The following is a 19,804-nucleotide window of genomic DNA, read 5'->3' as shown; positions in this document are numbered from 1 at the left end:
TTTAAATATTACCTTTAAACGCAAAGAACTTGAAAACTACTTACTCTATCGCATTGAGACAAAAGAATGATATTTACGTAAAAAGTAACGAAGAATAAAAAAAATGTTGAAATGATTATTACGACAATGGCGTAGATTGTGAGGGGGGAAAAGGAAGTATCTATCCCTACAGCACACTTTGGTCATATTGTTATGATCGTTTTGACAGACCGTGTATAATTGTTTACGTTTGTTGTTTTTCGAAAATTTTAGGTTTATAATACTTTCATAAAAACTGTAATATTATTTTGTAATAGTGCATAATAATGGTTTCTTATTCTCAACGTAGTTGCAGTAGCAGAAGCAATGTTAATAAAAAATCTTCAGGAATAACGTTCCGCAGGTTAGTACACTAATATGTAAACAAATTAATGGCCCGTACTTCAGAAAATAAATTGATAGTATTCATAAAAAATATTATAAGTAAGGTATATCGTGCTATTCTTAAGAATACTCAAATATCTTCATCCTAAATATCTTAAAATTTCTTATTAACTACTGCAACATAATTATTTTTATTTCTACACAGTGTTTCCATTGTGATATTCGGCAGGTATTCAATTTTGTTTTTTAATAATAACTTTTCTAACTTTGTTAATTGAACTGAACTTTGAAATGTCAGTTAATTTGGAGTTATCAAATATATTATAAGTTGTAAAACGAACGTATTTCTTTTATTTCATACCGTATATTCATTTTAACCTTTAACATATTATTTATAATATTATCTCTTTCAGATACAACTTGCTATTTAACTGTATTAATTTATCTTTATGTATATGTCGTGTTTTTAGTGCTTACCGCTGGATAAATAAATCATAGTTTATGTATAACTATGAATATAACGTGAATATGTATATAACTGAATAACTAGTCATATTTGTATAGTAGTTTTAATATTATTGAGTCAGGTCCTGATCCCACCGCCATATTGGTATGATCGTTAGCCACACATACTGACGCCGTTTTTAATACACACGTGCTCATAGCTTCTCCATAGATTCTAACTCGATACTTGTAACACTAGTTAAATCCTAATATGTGTAAACTGTTTGTCAAGTTTGAACAACAAATATTGGATGGTGTTTGCAACACAGTTAACACAGTTAATCCATTGCAAAGAAGATTAGGTTAATTAGGATAATCTCATTAATCCTATGCTATAAATTTTAATGATATTTGACATATTTGATTACCTTATTTGATTAGATTATTTTATTTGAATACTATGTCATACTTATGACATTTGATAATTTAATGTATTTTGATATAGTGAATTTTATCACAAAATTCATTGATACAGAGTCCATATCGACGTTATGATCCAGGGAAAGTTTTCTAAGATTTGTGTCAGCTTGTGCAATATCCCCTATACTAATCTTACATAAATAAAAACATACACTCGTAGACGAAACGGTTCCAAATCACAAATAATTACCTTTTCTTTTTACACAACTGACTTACAAGTTTCTCTCGATAAAAATCCAAGCAGAAGACTTGATAGCTTAAAAAATTTTTGGAAATGCAGGAAATGATTGTTCAACGTTGCTAAAAAAAAGAAATATCCAGAACAAATCAAAAACATCTGAAACCAGCAATGAAGGCAGTTTCGCAGTATCTGAACAATTTTTCCCAGCTAACGATGATGTTGTCCTCAAAAAATTGGACAAGACACAATAAACGACCAAGATGCAGAGTGCATATTTTGTGAGGGGTGATTTAAAGCAGACAGATAGGGAAAGCTTTGGATTTAATGGCTTATGTGTAATTTGTGGGCACATGTACCATATGTGGGAGCCAAGAAAAACACTTATGTTTGTGATTTTTGCAAATAGTTTTAAATTTCTGCTTAATTAAGTTATTAAAGCTATGTTTTTTTGGTTAAATAAGACATTTATGTATGTTTTTTCTTAGGAGTCTATATTTTCAACACACCGAGCAATCTTAAAATTTGCACGAAATTTATCTTATGTTTAGGGCCGGTTGTTCGAACGCTAATCAAAACTTGATTGTAATCAAATATTTAATTACAAGCAATTACGTCACAGCAGCTGTCAAAATTATTAAAAGTTGCTTATTATTATTATTGATTTGTAAATAAAAACATGAAATTAACATCAGAAAAAGTTTAATTAAGGTTTATTTTCAATTAAAACGCAAAATAATAAAATGGAGTAAAATAAATCAGTCAACATAACCTCAAAATGTGACGTATTTGATTTTAATTAAATATTTGATTACAATCAAGTTTTGATTAGTGTTCGAACAACCGGCCCTTAATGTTTTTTTTATCCAGGGCTTTTTTAAATAAGACTCATATTCGGACCTTCTCCTCTTTGGACTTGATAGAATGGCAGAACCTGACAGTATCATACTGGTTGAGATATTAGGTCATCAGAAATATACGGCAACAAAGGAGCTGAAGAAATTGCCAAAAAGAAATCCGCTACAAATAAAAGAAGATGTCTGAAGAAAAACCTGAATTCGACCACAACATAATTCTAGCTTTGAAAGTGTATTAGGTTACATAATTGGCAAACTGTATATTGAATGGACATAAGTTAATAGGGCTACGTAAAACAAGAAGGAATAAGCTAATAACTGCATAAAAGATTTTCTTATGAGACATGCGTCAGTCAAGGGACACCTGCATTCAATTAAGCCATTTCATGGAGATTTAAGTAATAGACTTTGCAGCAGAGAACTTGGGCTAGTATGCTATATCTTGCCTAACTGCGAGAAACAATATCTTAGACGATAAACATTTTTTCAAGGCTACCAAGTGCCTCTAAAAACATATGATATCAATCAACTAGACCTGTCCAAGCTAATACTTTCTCTGTCACTCTCTCTCCTATGGCGCTACAGCCCAAGCCGGGCCCTGATCTGCACCATCATCCGCCTCAAAGCATCAATTTTCTTGGCTACTCTCCTCCAGTTATCCACCCTTAATATCTCTTCAGCATCGGTTCTCACTTCGTCTATCCACCTCTTCTTTGGTTTTCCTACTGGCCGATGTCCTACCATAGTTTTACTCAGCGTTCTACTAGGTGTTCTGCTATTATCCATTTTATAAGGTAACCTGAACAGCGTAATCTTTGAAATTTTGCATAATTTGCTATAGAGGGTTCTTTGTTATCTCGATATATCTCGTAGTTGAACCTTATTCTCCACATACCATTGTCTTAAATGGGTCTTAATATCCTTCTCAATTTCTTTATTTCAAAAATATTAATAATGTTTTGAATTTTGAACTTCACTTCCCTATGGATGCCTTTGAATCCAAACTCATTTTTAGTTATCTGTATGCCCAGATATAAGAGTTATTTTACTAATTGAATATTTGCGTTGTTATTGTTAAATTTTGCAAGTTTCGTTGTTTCCTTGCTTGTATTGGGGCTTTAGTTTTATCTACGTTGACGGTTACGTTGTACAAGCTAATACAGTGTTCTGGAATCCTGGAATGGGTATCATAAATAAATAAAAGATATACAATACTTCAATTGGCTTCAGTACGAGTGGTTTATAATAAACGGCTTCCAAAATAATGCACTTTCTTTAAAGCCTGCACACAATTCATGGCAAAACAGATGATTATAAAACTCCACCAGCAAATGTTATATCAGATATTTCTGATATAACATTTCATATATCAGATATTTCTGATATAACATTTGCGACTTCATGTTTTCAAAATTGAAAATACCACTAAAGAACAACAGAACCAAAATTAAAATGAAATATGCCACGAACTGAATGACGAAGTTACGCATGCAGTTAGGAGCAGAGGTGGGATATTTTTGGGATGTATCTTACAAAATGAACAGGCTCATCTTGCGAAATGAACAATATTTAATATTGATAATGGTCAACGTTTATACATTTAATGCCTATTAAGACATAAATTCCGCCAAAAACAGTAGAAACTTGTGTCATCCCTTCTTGTTTGTATAAATTAAAAATAATGGCTAATAAAAAGGGCGAATAATGAATAATTATGAGTTCGTCGAGGATTTTTTCGCAATGAAATTTCTAGGTCCGCAGTTAACACTAACCCCAGCACGATAATAACACTTGCATCCCCTTAATGACGTAATGCCTTGATTGTGCATTGTTTCACCCCTCTGGAGAGAGTGGATATTACCCGTCATTTAATCGGCCCCTCCCAAATAAGGATATTGTTAACAAACTACCCCGATGTCTGAGCCGACTGCCGCCAAATGTAGATTTCATTGTGCCCATTTCGGCGATAATAATGGATATTTTGTAGACTCAACGGTCGTTATCCGCGACCACTGGCTTTCTTTCGAAATATATATTAACTAAGACTGGATGGTCGATGTGAGCTTCCAAAATACACACTAATTTCGATATACGGCTTTTTTGTTTCCATACTATTGGATAATGTGTTGACTGTTCTATATACAGTAACTTGTTGCTTTTAATTTTTAAATACTATTTAGCTGGAAAATAAAAAGATATTTATTAAATATTCCTTAGAAATAGATCACACACTATACATTAAATGTTTTAATACGAATAATATTAGAGGCAACATGTATGTATACCTTTTATTGCTAACAGTAAAGAAAGATGCAAGATAAAATACATTATAGGCGAAAAAAAAGTAATAAGTAAAAAAAATATGTATATATATATATATATATATATATATATATATATATATATATATATTTATATACAGGGTAAAAATTTGGAAACTGGTGTATCTTCCCATTGTTAATAACTTTATTTCCGCAAATTATATAAACAATCGGAAAGGCAGGTCCATTTTATTTTCAAGAGAAAGTCTTTCAGTGAATATTTGTAGCTCTCGTCAACCCCCCAACACGTATAAACGTAACCCTTACAATTTTACATAGAAGGGGGTCAAAAAGTAGATCATGTTAAAGAGCAGTTAATTTGATCTCTAATTTATATGCAATAGCTTGGCGGCAGACGAGTAAAACAAATTCCTGCATACATCACAAATCAAGGTCCTTTCAACGACCAACTAATCCATGTATGACACCATGTATTTAAGTATGTCATTTTAACATTAAGAGCATAAGCAAAACAAAATGCTAAGTGTTGCAGAAAATCCTACACGATAACGTCATTGACCTGTGAGACCCATGATAAGAACAAAGTTCAGTTTAATATAAGTGGAAAAATACCTAGCTATGATTTACTGGCAGCCACTTATGATTATACATTACGGCGTTGTAACTTATATCCGAAGCAATATAGAAAACAGGTTTCTGCTTACTGCTACCAATGAAAACAATATTTATGAAGTGGCTACCAAAATTGTAGATTACTGCAGTTAACATATATAAACATTCAGCCACGAAATAAAAACCAGAAGTGGTAAAGACTCATCCACACCCTATAATAGACACCGGTGACTTGGCATCACGAAATGTGAAAATATACAACGAATCATAAAAATGGATAGACACTGGTCAAATGGTCTAAAGAGCAAAACATATCTAGTTTTTGCTACCAAATATAGAGGAATATTTAAATTAGCTGCATGGAGAAAATAATATAACCCAGATCTATGTTTTGTCTCAAAAGATACCAATGATAGATCACTAACAACTGCGAAAAGTGTCCTGCAACAAGTGCTTATCACCATCGGCATATCAATCCCAATAATTAGATCACATCCTTGACCTAAATGGAATAAGCAAACTGGAACAAGTTTTTTCAACAATTAAACCACACCTTGAGCTGATCCCACCAACTAGCAAAAATTACGAGAGACTTGTGAGTGCAGTAATAAGCGCTGTAGTAATAAAACAGGGATTAATATATAAACTGGCCATATTATCCCCCGCTGACATGTTGTTGAGAGGTATTTGCCTTAAAACACCACGCTGGTAAGGCGGCTTGGTGAGTTTTTAATTGAGCCGGTCATTGTGAGTACCGACGCTGTTTAAAGCCGCCCACTCCGGGTCAGACGCTTTTAGGTTTGTGATTTTATACTATCCCTAAAATCAGAAGTTGCCAACTCCGCCATCTTCACCGTACCGAAAATATTCTTCAACGCCTTGTATGTCGTTCTGGACTTCATCCGTGACCCTGGGCAAGGGACTCTTAACAGGAGCTAGCTTTCCGGGTCAAGAAGCTCCTGGAATCTGCAGAGGGCAGGGATTGATTCATTTTCCCTAATAGAATTGACAGAAAAGTACATATATCTTAGTCATGAAATCAGAATTAGCAAGCATAATCAGACTTGTGAATTTCAACGACGAATCATATTTGCTTGGGCGGTGTATGGTTCACTAAGAGACATCTTTAAGAGCAACATCCCGATAGCTATGAAACGGAAGACATTTGACCAATGCGTTCTTCCTATTATGACATACGGAGCAGAAACTCTCACTCTCACAAAAACAACAGCACCAAAAATGCGAGTGGCACAAAGGCGCATGGAAAGATCGATTCTTGGCGTGACAAAAAAACACAAAATAAGGAACCAAGACCTAAAGAAAAAAAACAGGTATCACAGATGTCTTCTAACGTATAGCCAAGCTGAAATGGAATTTGGCAGGTCACAAAGCGAGACTAAAAGACTCAAGATGGACCAGAAAACTAATTGACTGCTACACTGCAACACGCTAGATGGACGACATTAAACGAATATCCAAGAAATAGCAATAAGACGCACAGAACCGTGAAGAGTGGCGTACAATGGGAGAGACCTATATTCAGCAGTGGACAGAAGAGGTTGCATGATTATCCCCTGCAGAAAAATATAAAACCTCATTAACAATATACTGATAAACAGAACCTTCCAGGTAATAATGGGAAAGAATATGAGCAGACAGATGAAACTTAATAATGGCCATATGGTTTTATGCTTGTCACAATTATGCCCAGCCCCACAATGCGGCTATCTACTTTTAGTAACATAGTTCCACTCAACCTACGCCGCAAACATGCATTGGTTAACGAATACAACAAAATTATGGATAATCGTTAAATTCTAGTCCACAAAGACATTCCCGATATTCTGGGAAACCGTTACCGATTCAGGTTACCTCCCCTGAGATCTGCTCAAGCGCTACATCATTACAATTTTGACCTAAATTCCCGATGAAGAGAGGAATGGCAAAGTAAAACAGATTCGAATTACCATAGTCTACTGGATACCAGAGACAAACTTGACAGATTTGAACATCCCCGTTAGATTTGGGAAACCCTAAATCAAATCAGAACAAACTGCGGAAGATAAACTTCCCTCGCCTTCCTGTGATTACGGCGCTGCAAAAGAGACGGTCAGGCACATAGTAAGACTGCCCGCGCAGAGCATATACAGGCGACTCAAGACTTCGTAGTGGCAACCGAAGAGTCAATAGAATATATAAAAAAATTGATAACTATTTGTAATGTATTGTATAATGTATAAATGTAAATTTGATTGCCTATTTTGTGATGTAAGTCATACGCTAAATAAATAATTTATTTTTTATGTTTATTTCTAACAGCATTGTTACGAAGCTCTTTTTTCGTGGCATTTTAAAGCAAAAACTATTTTAATTGGAAATAAGTCACAATTTAAGTTATTGTGACTTATATAATATATAAAATAAGTCTATTGACTTTTCAATTCTACAACACAATTGTAGTATAACAAATTCTACTTTGTAACATATTGTTTAATGTAACAATACATGTGTAAATGGCCATAGTAGTCTAGCACATTAATTCTAAATATAAAAAAAAAACAGATATTACCAACCTGCTGAACTGGGGATTGTTGCATGGGGGCTCATAAAGCTACCTAGCTTTGCGCTGTGGTGATAAGAGCTCATGAAGAGTTCACTTTGGTACTTGTAACTGCTGGGATCGCTTGTTGCTGGTTGCGTTGCAGCAGCTAAACCTTGAAAGTCGAATTTGTAGGCGTATCGTTTACCGTGGACCTTTGTCATTATATTTTTATCATAGTAATATCTGAAAATAAATACATAAATAATTATATTTATAAATTCTTGTAAATTATATAAATTGGCGAGAGCGCAAAGTTGATTTCGCCAAAATGTGTACTATGAAAATCAAGTAAAAGTACAATAGAAATATTAAAAAAACAGATAAAAGAGTTCGCCGGATATGTTTTTATTCTTTCATTTCTTCTTGTCAGTTAAATCATCAATTTTCAACATGATATTTTAGCATTTTTATAATAAAAAAAGAAAACAAGTCATATTATAGGAACCTTAAAAATGAAGTTTGTAATTAACAACAGAAAAAATTGTATGATAAACCAATTTTTTTAGTTCGTGGAAGAAATTAGCAATCTGAAAAATTATAAATTGGCAAAAAAATAATGTTATTTTCAAACTGATAAAAAGAGGCAAGGGAAGCGTGGGTTACGGTTACAACGGTTTGTTTGGACAAAAATAATAAGTATCTGTAGTATCCATAAGAATAAAATATGTCAGCAAGTTGCCATGCACCTATAGCGCGTTAGCGAATTATCTAAAGGCCAGAAGTCTATCTTTTGCGGCATGCAAAAGGTCGTCAGTATTATTTATAACTGTCCAGTTCTTTATATTCCGTAGACATAACATTTGTTTGCGACCTACTCCTCTCTCGCTCCCAATTTTTCCTTGGATAATTAGTTGAGTGATTGCATATTTTTTTCCTCTCAGGATATGGCCCAGGTATCCAATTTTTTGTACCTTGATCAAGTTGAGCAATTCTCTCTCAGTATTTGCCCTTCTTAAAACTTTCTCGTTTCTCACCATATCTGTCCATGATATGCGAAACATTCTTCGCAAGGACCACATTTCAAACTCTTTAACTTATTAATGGAGGGTATTTTTAACGTTTATGTCTCCATGCCGTATAACACACGCTAATAGTAACAGATAACCTAGCAAATTTACAGTTTTTGATGGAAAACATAAACACCCATACCAATAAGTATGGTCTAAAACTGAACATCAAAAAGACTAAATTCATGATTGCAACAAAGAAGCTATACACCAATGACAATTTAACCATAAATAATCAGCCAGTTAAAAGAGTTACGTCCTACAAATATTTGGGGGTTTGCTTCACTGATACTAATGACCAGACAAGATAAATCAAGAGGCAAATAGAGAAAGCGAGACAATCGTTTCTCAAAATGAAAAAGTTCCTGTGCAGCCGGAACATAAATATAAACTTAAGAACGAGAATATTAAGGTGCTATGTTTTCTCCGTTTTGCTGTACGACATGGAAGGCTGGATACTGAAAAAGATAAAAATCAAAAACATTTAGGCATTCGAGATGTGGTGTTACAGGAGAATGTGGAAAATACCATGAACAGAAAGAGTAACAAATCAATATGTTCTGCTGAAGATGGGGAAGGAATGCGAAGTCATAAAAACCATACAAACGAAAAAACTGGAATATCTGGGCCACATAATGAGAGCAGAAAAGTACTCTCTGCTTAGACTCATAATCCAAGGAAAAATCTCGGGAAAGAGAAATGTGGGACGTAGGAGGATTTCCTGGTTGCGAAATTTAAGGGAGTGGTATGGGTGCAGTTCAATACAGTTATTCAGAGCTGCAGCCAACAAAGTAAAGATTGCTGTGATGGTAGCCAACCTCCGATAGGAGACGGAACTGCAAGAAGAAGCCGTATAACAATATGGACCATACATAGCATTTAACCATCTTGCAACATAGATTAAAGGAAAGATTGCGGTTACCTAGTGGCGGTTTAAATTTAATAAAAGCTGGTTTTGCTTGTTTGGTACGGCATTTTATTTCTTGTTGAGGTTCTTATTTTTTACTTGCTCGATCGAACCATTATCTACTTGCAGTTGTAATCGTAAAACCACATTTTTTCTTATTGTCATGCACTTAGATTTTTCCAGAACTTTTCTTCAAGCCATATGTTTCTCCTACTATATTGAGCATAGTATTTCATACGTCGAATATCCACTTTTTTAATACCAAAAACATTGAGTGTAAACTTTGAGCGCACACTCTTGGGACCAATTTTTTTTATTATTTAGTACTTAAAACTAAAGAAAAAATAGTACCACCACCTGGAACAGGGGTAATTATGTCTTTTTTGTGAAATTTAAAAAATTGAATGAGCAAATAATAGTGATTTTGGAGTGTGAAAATGTCAAGTAATCGATTAAAGAGAGTAATCAAAATGATCGAAAATATCTACCCAAACAACACAAGAAAAGTAAAAGTAAAAGTAGAAGAAGAACAAACCGACACAATTGAGATTGACAATGAAATAAAACAGGAAGATTCTCTGAGTCCCCTATTGTTCAACCTGATTATGGATGAAATAATAAAAAAGTAAGAACTAAAAATAAAAAAGGATACGTTGATAACACAAAATCTAAACAGTTTGTATAATTAAATTTATCAAATTCGAAATTAAAATAACCATGAAAAATATTGCTTTTTAACAACCGAACTAACATAATAATAATTGTTTGAAAATTTATATAAAATATTTGTATTGGCCGAAATTATATTAAACTGCAACTTTATTTGAACTGAACTATATTTTGAATTCAAAAAGCGTCTGTCTGATTTCCCATTCTTCCTGCTCAATTTACACAGAACGATTCGCAGCCAAAAGCGGACCCAATCGCTCTATAAATTACTATCGCAATCTTCGACATTTGACCGAAACAAAAAAACTCCTATTTTAGATAGGTGCAGGAGCAAATAGCATTTGTCATATTACATCTTTCCAGTCGCTTATTCGACGATTTTTTTAGAGGACGTGCCATTTACCGAATTGATCGACTGGGAATCGTTAGTTTGTCGGAGACCGGGTCTGGATCGGGGTGGAGTAATCGAATTGCTGTGTTCATTTGTAGCAATTAGCGACCGATAACGGCTAATGCATTTACCGAACGATTTTTTTGTCATCTCTGAACGTGATTGTTTCGATAATGGAAAATTATTTTTGGGATTGTGTTCGAAAATCCCCGGAGCGATATTTAATCATTTAACCGTTATGATGTGTTCAATATTTTATATGTTGTTAGTTTTTTAATAACTACATATTGTAATTTTAGTTATGCAATAATCGATTGATTTTTATTGGTTGCTGCTACAAGTCTCATGCATTTCATCGATATTGCATAGAAAAATAACTTTTTTTAGAGTAGAGTAAAGAAAACTTTGTGAGCAATACTAAGTAGTCTTACTCCCATGAAGTTTATTTACGTGAATTTATGACTTTTTTATTTGTTGGAAAAATGAGACCTACTATCCATTTCTTGGTCATTTTTTCATTGTTCCAGATAAACAGCTACTTATAAAAGACAGTTACTAAACCTCTTTTAAGCTTGACTGCTCTATATGCAGTTTTACTGTAACAATTGCTGTTACTCTGCCCTACAGTTTATCTATCAATATTCAGTAAGTCCTCAAAATACTCAATTCATCTGGAAATCACCTAATATTCCTCAAGAATTCTTTCCTCTTTGTCTTCATACGGATTAATCTTTGCTTTAAACTCTTAGCTCATACTCTTTAGAGTGATTTAAAACTTTATAGCTATATTCAGCTGGTTTAGTCTTTTAATTTTCTCAATATGCTATCTTAGAGAAGTTTTCTTCGTTTTTCACAAGAGCAGACTTAAGACAGTCCTTATTTTTTAGTACCAAAGAATATAGACGCATATGCGTCTATATTTTTTGCTTGTACTTATCACTGCTTTGTCTTTTATCTCTCGGCAGCAATGGTTGTTTGTAAACATTTTTCTGTCTATGTCTATTAATAACTAAACTATTTTTAATCCATTTCTTTCTTCTTTTTCTATCACCTCAATTGCTGTTACTTCGATTATTATGTTTGTTTTCTTATACCTTTTTCACCAAGCCCACCAGCAAATTCTCAGACAACTTTTTTGGTATCACGCTGAGCATTCTGGGTTTTTAAGCCTCTACTTATGTGCTTCATCAAGTCCTCCTGACGTTGGCGATTAATATAGCAAAACCCTCCCTGTCTGTTAAGAGCCACATCTTTTGTTGGGCTATCATTCATCTCAAAAATATCTAAACGATTAAAAGTGTATGTTTTTAAGAGTGCAAGAAGAAGTCAAAAAAAAATTAAATTTGGAAGAGGCACATGCCTAATTGAATTAAAAAATATTAATTATAAAAAACTGGTTATGCAAAATAAATATAAATTAAAGAATATGGAAAATAATTAATAATGATATGACCAAACAGGAACATGAAATACAATAAAACTTACGAAAAATTTCGGGGCAGAGGAAACAAAACGGGAAAAATGGTAGGCTACACAGAGATAACGATAGACAGAATAATTTGGAAATAGAATACTAGCAAACAAGAGCTGATAAAAATATAAACAAACCCAAAACAGAGTCAATTATTATATAATAATAATAGTGGAGGGGATGGCATAATTTTGGAAGGTAAGGTATGTATGATACACAAAATAAATAAACATTTTTTTAACTGTTTTAAAAACGACAGTTTTAATCCAATTTTACAGACAATATGCAGTCTTAGAATAAAAGCGAAAGATCAGTTTATAAGTATCCAGAATGTGCACGCGCTAAGCTAGGATGAGGAGGAAGAAGAATAAGAGAATTTTTGTGAAAAATATTTTAACTCTTTACCAAAACGGGAAATAAAGATAATATTGGGAAATTTCAATCCAAAGATTGGAAAAGAAGAAATGTATAAGCCAGTAAAACTCGTATCCTGGGTACCATGGCACGAGGGTCATAAGGGCAATGAAAAAGTAGATGAAATGGCCAAACAGGGCTCAAACTCTTCTGCAAAGTTGTAAAGGCAGTAACAAGAACAGCTACAAGAAAGTGGATAGCAAACAAATCTATGGAATATGGAAGGAATTCACCAGGACAAAGACAGGCTAAATAGTTCATTATAGAACATTCTCAAAAATTTACAGTGCGTTTTTTACATTAGATAAATTAAAGTCACCGGCAAAAAGCAATATGGAGTGTTTAGTCTTGAAGCTATTAGAGCTTTTAAAAAGGATCAGGCTAGAGAATGTAATCTATAATTAGAGGACCAAAATAGATCTAAAAGGTCGCAGTGGAATATGCCAAAAGTCATATCATTGAACGATAATAACCAAAAACTAGTAAACTTAGCAACAACAGAAGGACTATGTGTAATAAGCACAAAGTTTGCCTATATAATATATCCATAGGGGTTTGTAGCTAGCTTCAAATGGAGAGTTTCATAAACGAATAGCAAAGAAAAGCATCGACTTCTCAATTGACTTTAATTTATTAACAGTTATTTTAATTTAAATTATGTCAAATCTGGTACTTTACATAATCTACTTTTTCTATTTTAACAATAATTACCTTAATGCCCTGGATAATTTGTCATAGTTCATGTTTGGTTTGGACTTCCTTTCCCCCCATCTTCTGGCCACTTCATCAGGATCTGTAAGTTTGAATTCTCCATTTGTGCCTTCCCATGTAATACAAGCAGCATTTGAAGAATCGCTTAATAATTCTAATAGAAACTGCCACAGCTGGATTTGTCCTGATCCTGTAAAAAATAAGCGATGACATGAATACGAAGTACATTATTAACTTTATTTGAATTTCTACAAGGACTTTTTTAATGTAGTATAGAATAGAAACAAATGATTTGATTCAAACTTCAGTCAAATTCAGTAAGAATAAATATTTAATAATACTTAAGAAAGTAGAGGCCAAATCATTGTAAATAATTATTTATTCTATGGAACTATAACACGCTTCGCAAACCTAAACAATAAATGCAGATTAATGTCCAAAGACGGCGTACGTGTAGGGGTCAGCGAAGGTGAAATGAGTAGTTGGTAAATTGTAAGAAGAGAGCCCATCATCATACTAGAACCATCTTATATACGTAATAGAACAATGTTATGCTTTTTCAGATTGTAGTTTTTTTTCCAGAACAGGTTTTTCCAGATTGTAGTTTTATGTTTTATTCTATTAAAGACGGATTTTTATAATCCAGCTGTTTAATATTTGCAATTTAATGTATCTAAAGTAATCTATCTTCATTGTCATCAAATTGAATGCAGATTAAACAAGGACCATTCTTCTGTTGTAAAGAAGCATTAAAATCGTATTGTTCGTATTTTTTAAGGTTAGTCTCTTAAAATTTTCAACTAATAGACTTTCTTTATTCCTCTTATTTCTTCTTGAAACTCAAGAAACCTATTTTCTTCCTACACCTCTAAGGCCTTCTATTTTGCCTTTAACGATCAGTTGTAGTAGGTATTCTATATCGATTTCTCCTCACTATATGTCCCAGATAAGACATTTTCTGGTGTTTAACAGTCTTAAACAATTCTCTATCTTTGTCGACCCTTCTTAGTACCTCCTTGCTGTCCACATCCGTCTATGAATCCATAATACATTTCCTTATATTATCAATTTGAACATTTCATATGGCTCTCCTCTCGTTACATGACCCAGATATTGTAACTTTCTTATTTTTATTTCATATTTCTTGCTCATCTGTCGCAATATTTTCGTGTTTGTTTTCCTTCTACAATATTCTCTTTTTCTATAATGTACTCTTCTCTTCTTCTTTATCCTAATATTTCCTAGTGTAACGTTTATTTTAATTTGTTTACAGCTTTAACATTTATCTTAATTTATTTGCAGTCCTGTATAACATCAACACTAAAAATACACTTAATTTATAACATTTATTTACTTAATTCTACAAATATTAGTTATTAGTCTAACTTGTACAATTTAATTTCTCCTATTTATATTGTGCACCTGTGCTCTCAGAAATCTCTCTACGCCGTGAGATCTTGCTTCGAATCGTTTGACCGGCTTAATTGAAATGACGTGGAATTATCTAGACTGGTACGTCGCAGATCATCGAATGCCGAATATATGCATACTTGAATCATTGTGTATGTTTTATCATCAGATGTTAAAGATTTTCTTCACCATATTTTGGACAACCCTCTAATCTTATTGGCGGCATTCTAGCTTTGGCATGGCTAACTTTTGCACGTTAAACTCCAGCACGTGCTCCCCCAATTATTGAAGTAATGTTTCCCATACATATTGGTAGGTGGGTCTGTCATGGGCAGTGTTACCAGATAGAAAATATGATGCATCTTGGAGCTTCAAAACTTTTTTGGAAGCTGGCAGTTGGCATTGAAGTTCTGCAACTCGACCAAACTTCCTTCGAAAGATGGATGCCAATCCTTGTGCGTCTTTAGTAGTACTAGTATGCTAGTATCCCTATATCCCTGTAGTCATGTGGGAGTATGAGTAGATATTGCTATTTTTTGACGGTAACACTATAGCTTTCCTGGCACCTCCGTATACACACATGAATTCCTCAATTTCTTGGACTTTACTTCCACTTCTTCATCTATGTCGTGGTCTCTTTCGAATGGCGCCAGCAGTTTATGGTGTACTATCATTGGTTCTCCCCTCGGAATCTTGCTTATTCGATAGATTACATCGTTAATCTTCTTCCTAATAAAGTACGGACCTTTCCAGAACTACTGCGACATGGAAGAACAACATTTTTTCTAAAAGTCTGACTATATTATCCAAGCTTCTTTGGATTATAGAGTCAAACTTTGTCATTCTTAAAATATCCCTTTTTTGACTTGGGTATCGTACCGTTTCTTCGTTTTATTCGCTAGCGATCTATAGATGATAACGGATCAACTCGTCTATATCCTAAATTCTTTCTAACAATTCTTTTACACAATCTTCACCAGCTACATCTTCTTCAGGTGGACATCCAAACTCTAGATCACAAGGTAATCGTATCTCGCTTCCAAATAGGACTTTTACTGGTGTTTAGTTTGTTGATTCATTAACAGAGGTAGGCTATTGCAAAGAACGGAAGGTACAGGTCCCAGTCTTGTTTGTGAGCTATCCATCCGATTGGTTAATAGGCTGTAGTTATTGTTTTCTTCATGCCTAGTCTATCGTAGATTCTCTGGAATAGATCGCTTTAGACGTTTCTTCCTTGGTCACTACTTGGTTTCTTCTTTGATAAAGACATCGGAAATAGTGGTGACCATTTGGTCTGGAACATCGGAGAGTAAATTATCACGACAAATGTGTGTGTACTTACAACTTATTTATATTTCTGTTCTCTTATTTATATTGTGCTCCTATGTTTACAGAAATCTGTCGACACCGTAAAGTCTTGCTTTGAATCGTTCGACCAGCTTGATCGGAACGATGTGGAATCATCTAGACTAGTGCGCAGCAGGTCATCGAACACCGAACACGTGCATACTTGAATCGTCGATCATTGTCTATCATCAGAGACTTAGCAACGTTATCGTAACACTACTAAGTCTTCATAATCAATATACATTAAATACTAACCATTGCATCGTTGAAACCTCACCGTTATATGATTCAACACTAATGCAGGGAAGTCATAGCTCCTGCATCTGCCATGATACTAGTTGTTATTACATATATCTATATACCGTGAATTTCTTCCTTAATTATTGCCTACCTCAAAACCCCTTAAAACTCTATCATACTACTATATCATATGCCTTATCAAGGCAAATAAAATACCATTCATTTTCTTCTTTATTTATCTTTACTCGTATTTTTTTATTTCAAGTAAAAATAACTAAATGACATATTTTGGTGATTTTCCTCAAATCGTTAATTTTAATTGCCAATGTTACACTATAAAAAAATAACATTGTTAATAACTCTAATACATTTTTGACCGAATGTTTTTTATTTGGTTTTTTTTGTCTTTTATTCGTTTTATGTTTAAGGTTTTCCTGGGTAGATTTTATATTTCGTTAAGTATTTTTCTATTTATTTATATGATTTTTTGCTTCGACGTGGTAATTTCATGAGTGTCAGATTGCTTTGGTTATTTATCATTTACCTTCATATCCTTTCTAATCTAAAGTGGTTATTATTTTATTCTAAGATACGATCTGCGAGTCACTATCCGCAACGACATTCACAACAACTACTTAGTTAATTTAATTAAAAATATTCCATTTGAATAATAATGTATCTCGGACACATGTCTGAGTTTCCGAATCGCCAGGTGGTGTTTATGTAAAAAAAAGGAAAAATAAAAAAGTCGTTGCTAAATCTCGTTCGTAAATCATATCTATCGGAACAACATGCGTCCGTTTCCTTCCGCCTGGCACACATTTACAAGTTAAATGCTATTTGAAATTCTAATATGGCGTTTGACAAAAACATAATTACTGAATTATACGGTCTCCATCGCGCCGGAGACTTGTTATTTGTAAAAACGCGAACAATCGACGATATATGTATTCCGACATTTTGTTTTGTTTAAGTAATTAGTGGAAATTGACGTGACGTTTTATTCAATTAAAATTTACGTGACAAGAAATAGTTTGGTATGCTACCCGGGAAAGTCGCACGGTTCGAGAAGAAGTGCGACATGAAAATTAGGTGATTTTGTGAAAATAGGAAATTTTATGTCGACAGTATGAAAAACAGTTTTGAAAAGCTGAGAATATTAGAAATAAATGTTTCCTAGGATTAATAATGAGATACACCGAACAACATGATTAGTTGCTTTCCAAATTAATTAAATGATATATGACTGACGATTTATTTTATTATTTTACCACAGTTATTTGTTGATAAAACAGGAATTAATTTATTAAACACAACGCTAAAATGAATAACCAGAGTAATAACAAATAAATTGAATGAAATTATAACACTAACAGAAGAACAACAAAGTTTTAGGTCGGGAAGATCATGCAATGCCGCTATATTTATAATAAGGCAAGTGCAAGAGAAATTTACTATTATATTAAATAAAACAAGTGATGGAGTTTAAATATCTAGACATTACATTATCTAGCAACGGAAAGCTCGAAACGGAAGTGGAAAATCAAGTAAATAGAGCAGAGCCGCAAGCTGCCTGAATAAAACAATATGGAGAAATAAGAATATCGGAAAAGAAATGAAAGTCAGAATTGACAAAACAGTCAACAGACCAATAATGACATACGCGGCAGAAACACGACCTGACACAGAGAGGTCAAAAAAGATTTTAGCACTTCGGCTACTGGCTATAAATTTGAAGTTTTTTGTCAGAAACTGAAACTATATTTTGGTGAAATTCATAATATTTAATACTAAAAACATGTAAACACAAACATTTAGGTATTTAAAAAAAATCATGTGTAAAGGCCGTGTCAAAAAATGGTACACACAGTTTGAGACAGAAATAAACGCGTAATTATCTTCTAAGAAACTGTGTGTACCATTTTTGGACTGTCTCATGACTATATCACTCCTTTTTTAATTTAGCATCACTTACTACTTTCGGATTATGCTTCCTGTTTTTTCTCAGCGTGCCTATTAAATGTGTATCTTTGTTCAGAAGTTCGTGTGCTAAATTCACGCTAGTGTAATAATTATCTGTGCACAGAACGCGACCTGAATGTAAAAGTGGTTCCATAAGCTGTAGCACCACTTTTGTACTTTTGGCTTTTCATTAGATGTTTGCTCTTTTCCTGTATAAATTTTAAAATTGCATGTGTAACCTTTAACTTCACATAACTTAAATAGTTTTACACCGTATTTGTGGCGCTTCCTCGGTATATATTGACGAAAGCTCAGTCGTCTCGAAAGGGAATCATCGTCTCATCTATACACACATTCTTGTCAGGAACATATGCTGATTATAACTTCTTGATTAGCAAATTTTGCAAGGGAAGACATTTTTTGAGCCTATCATCTGAGGCAATTTTGTTGTTTGAGAAGTGCAAATTAGACAAAAGGAGCTCAAACCTTATCCTGGACATGTGAACAAATTTTCCAATTTCATTTTTGTAGAGAATATTGGTGCTAAAATAATCTTTCAAAGTAGGTTTACGATTCAACCCCATCCAAATTAGAAGACCTAAGAAAACAAAAATCGGTCATAGTACGGCCATCTGTTGAATACGTCTCAAGCTGCTTCGCCAGAATTTAGCCGTAAACTGTAGAAGTAAACATCAACTGTGTACCGGAAATGGTACACACAGTAGCCAAAAACAGTAGAGATGAAAACACTTAGAAAAATTAATAGTAAAACACTACGGGACAGAGCTAGAAGTACAGATATACGTCATAGATGCAAAGTGAAGAACATCAAGAACTGGATAAGAAATAGAAGAGTAGAATTTAACGACGATATAAGCCGAATAACATCAAATAGAGTAGAAAATACGGCAAGAGACGGTTTCCCAATAGGAAGTCCACGTAAACTATGGAACGACAACTTACTGGAGGCACATTGAAAAACAGACACAGAGTCATGTTTACATAAAAAGAAGAAGAAATCAAAGTATTAAATATAATAAGAAACTTAAAACATCAGAGAAATTTGAATATTTTAGAATGATTTTCAGACTGGAAATCAAAACGTAAATAAAATATGTAATTTTAATTAAAAATCTTGCGATTTATTTACAGAAAAAAATAGAATAGTCAAATGCAATTAAAATGTAACAAATTGCATTAAATTTTATTCGATAACTCAAAAATTAAAGAGCTTGGTATTTAAAAAAGAAACGGTTTTAAATCTGGTCCCTTGGGTTTTATCAATTTATCACCCCCAATTCAAGAATGATTAACTGCGCAAACTAAATTATAGCTTAGTATAAATGACAATGAGGGCACGGGTCAGATACGGGTGTGACCGCCAGATTTACACAGGTAAAAAAGAAGTTAAACATCGGGCTTAATGCATGTTTAATGACAGGCTACGAATCCATTTG

General features: G+C 33.4%; 1 protein-coding gene across 1 annotated transcript in view; it reads right to left on the bottom strand.

The window, feature by feature from the left end:
• Ets65A (DNA-binding protein D-ETS-3) overlaps window positions 1-19,804 on the bottom strand; it is a 283,056-nt gene that overhangs the window by 10,283 nt on the left and 252,969 nt on the right. Inside the window, exons 7-8 of the mRNA XM_072526992.1 lie at window positions 13,389-13,578; window positions 7,790-8,001 (exon numbers count right to left, since the gene is read on the bottom strand). Coding sequence (XP_072383093.1) covers window positions 7,790-8,001; window positions 13,389-13,578 — 402 coding nt within the window. The remainder of the gene's footprint in view (window positions 1-7,789; window positions 8,002-13,388; window positions 13,579-19,804) is intronic.

This window comes from Diabrotica undecimpunctata, chromosome 3 (assembly GCF_040954645.1).
Source record: "Diabrotica undecimpunctata isolate CICGRU chromosome 3, icDiaUnde3, whole genome shotgun sequence".
Classification (NCBI taxonomy): domain Eukaryota; kingdom Metazoa; phylum Arthropoda; class Insecta; order Coleoptera; family Chrysomelidae; genus Diabrotica; species Diabrotica undecimpunctata.
Note: the sequence above shows the minus strand (reverse complement) of the source record. Positions and strands in the feature narration are given on the sequence as shown.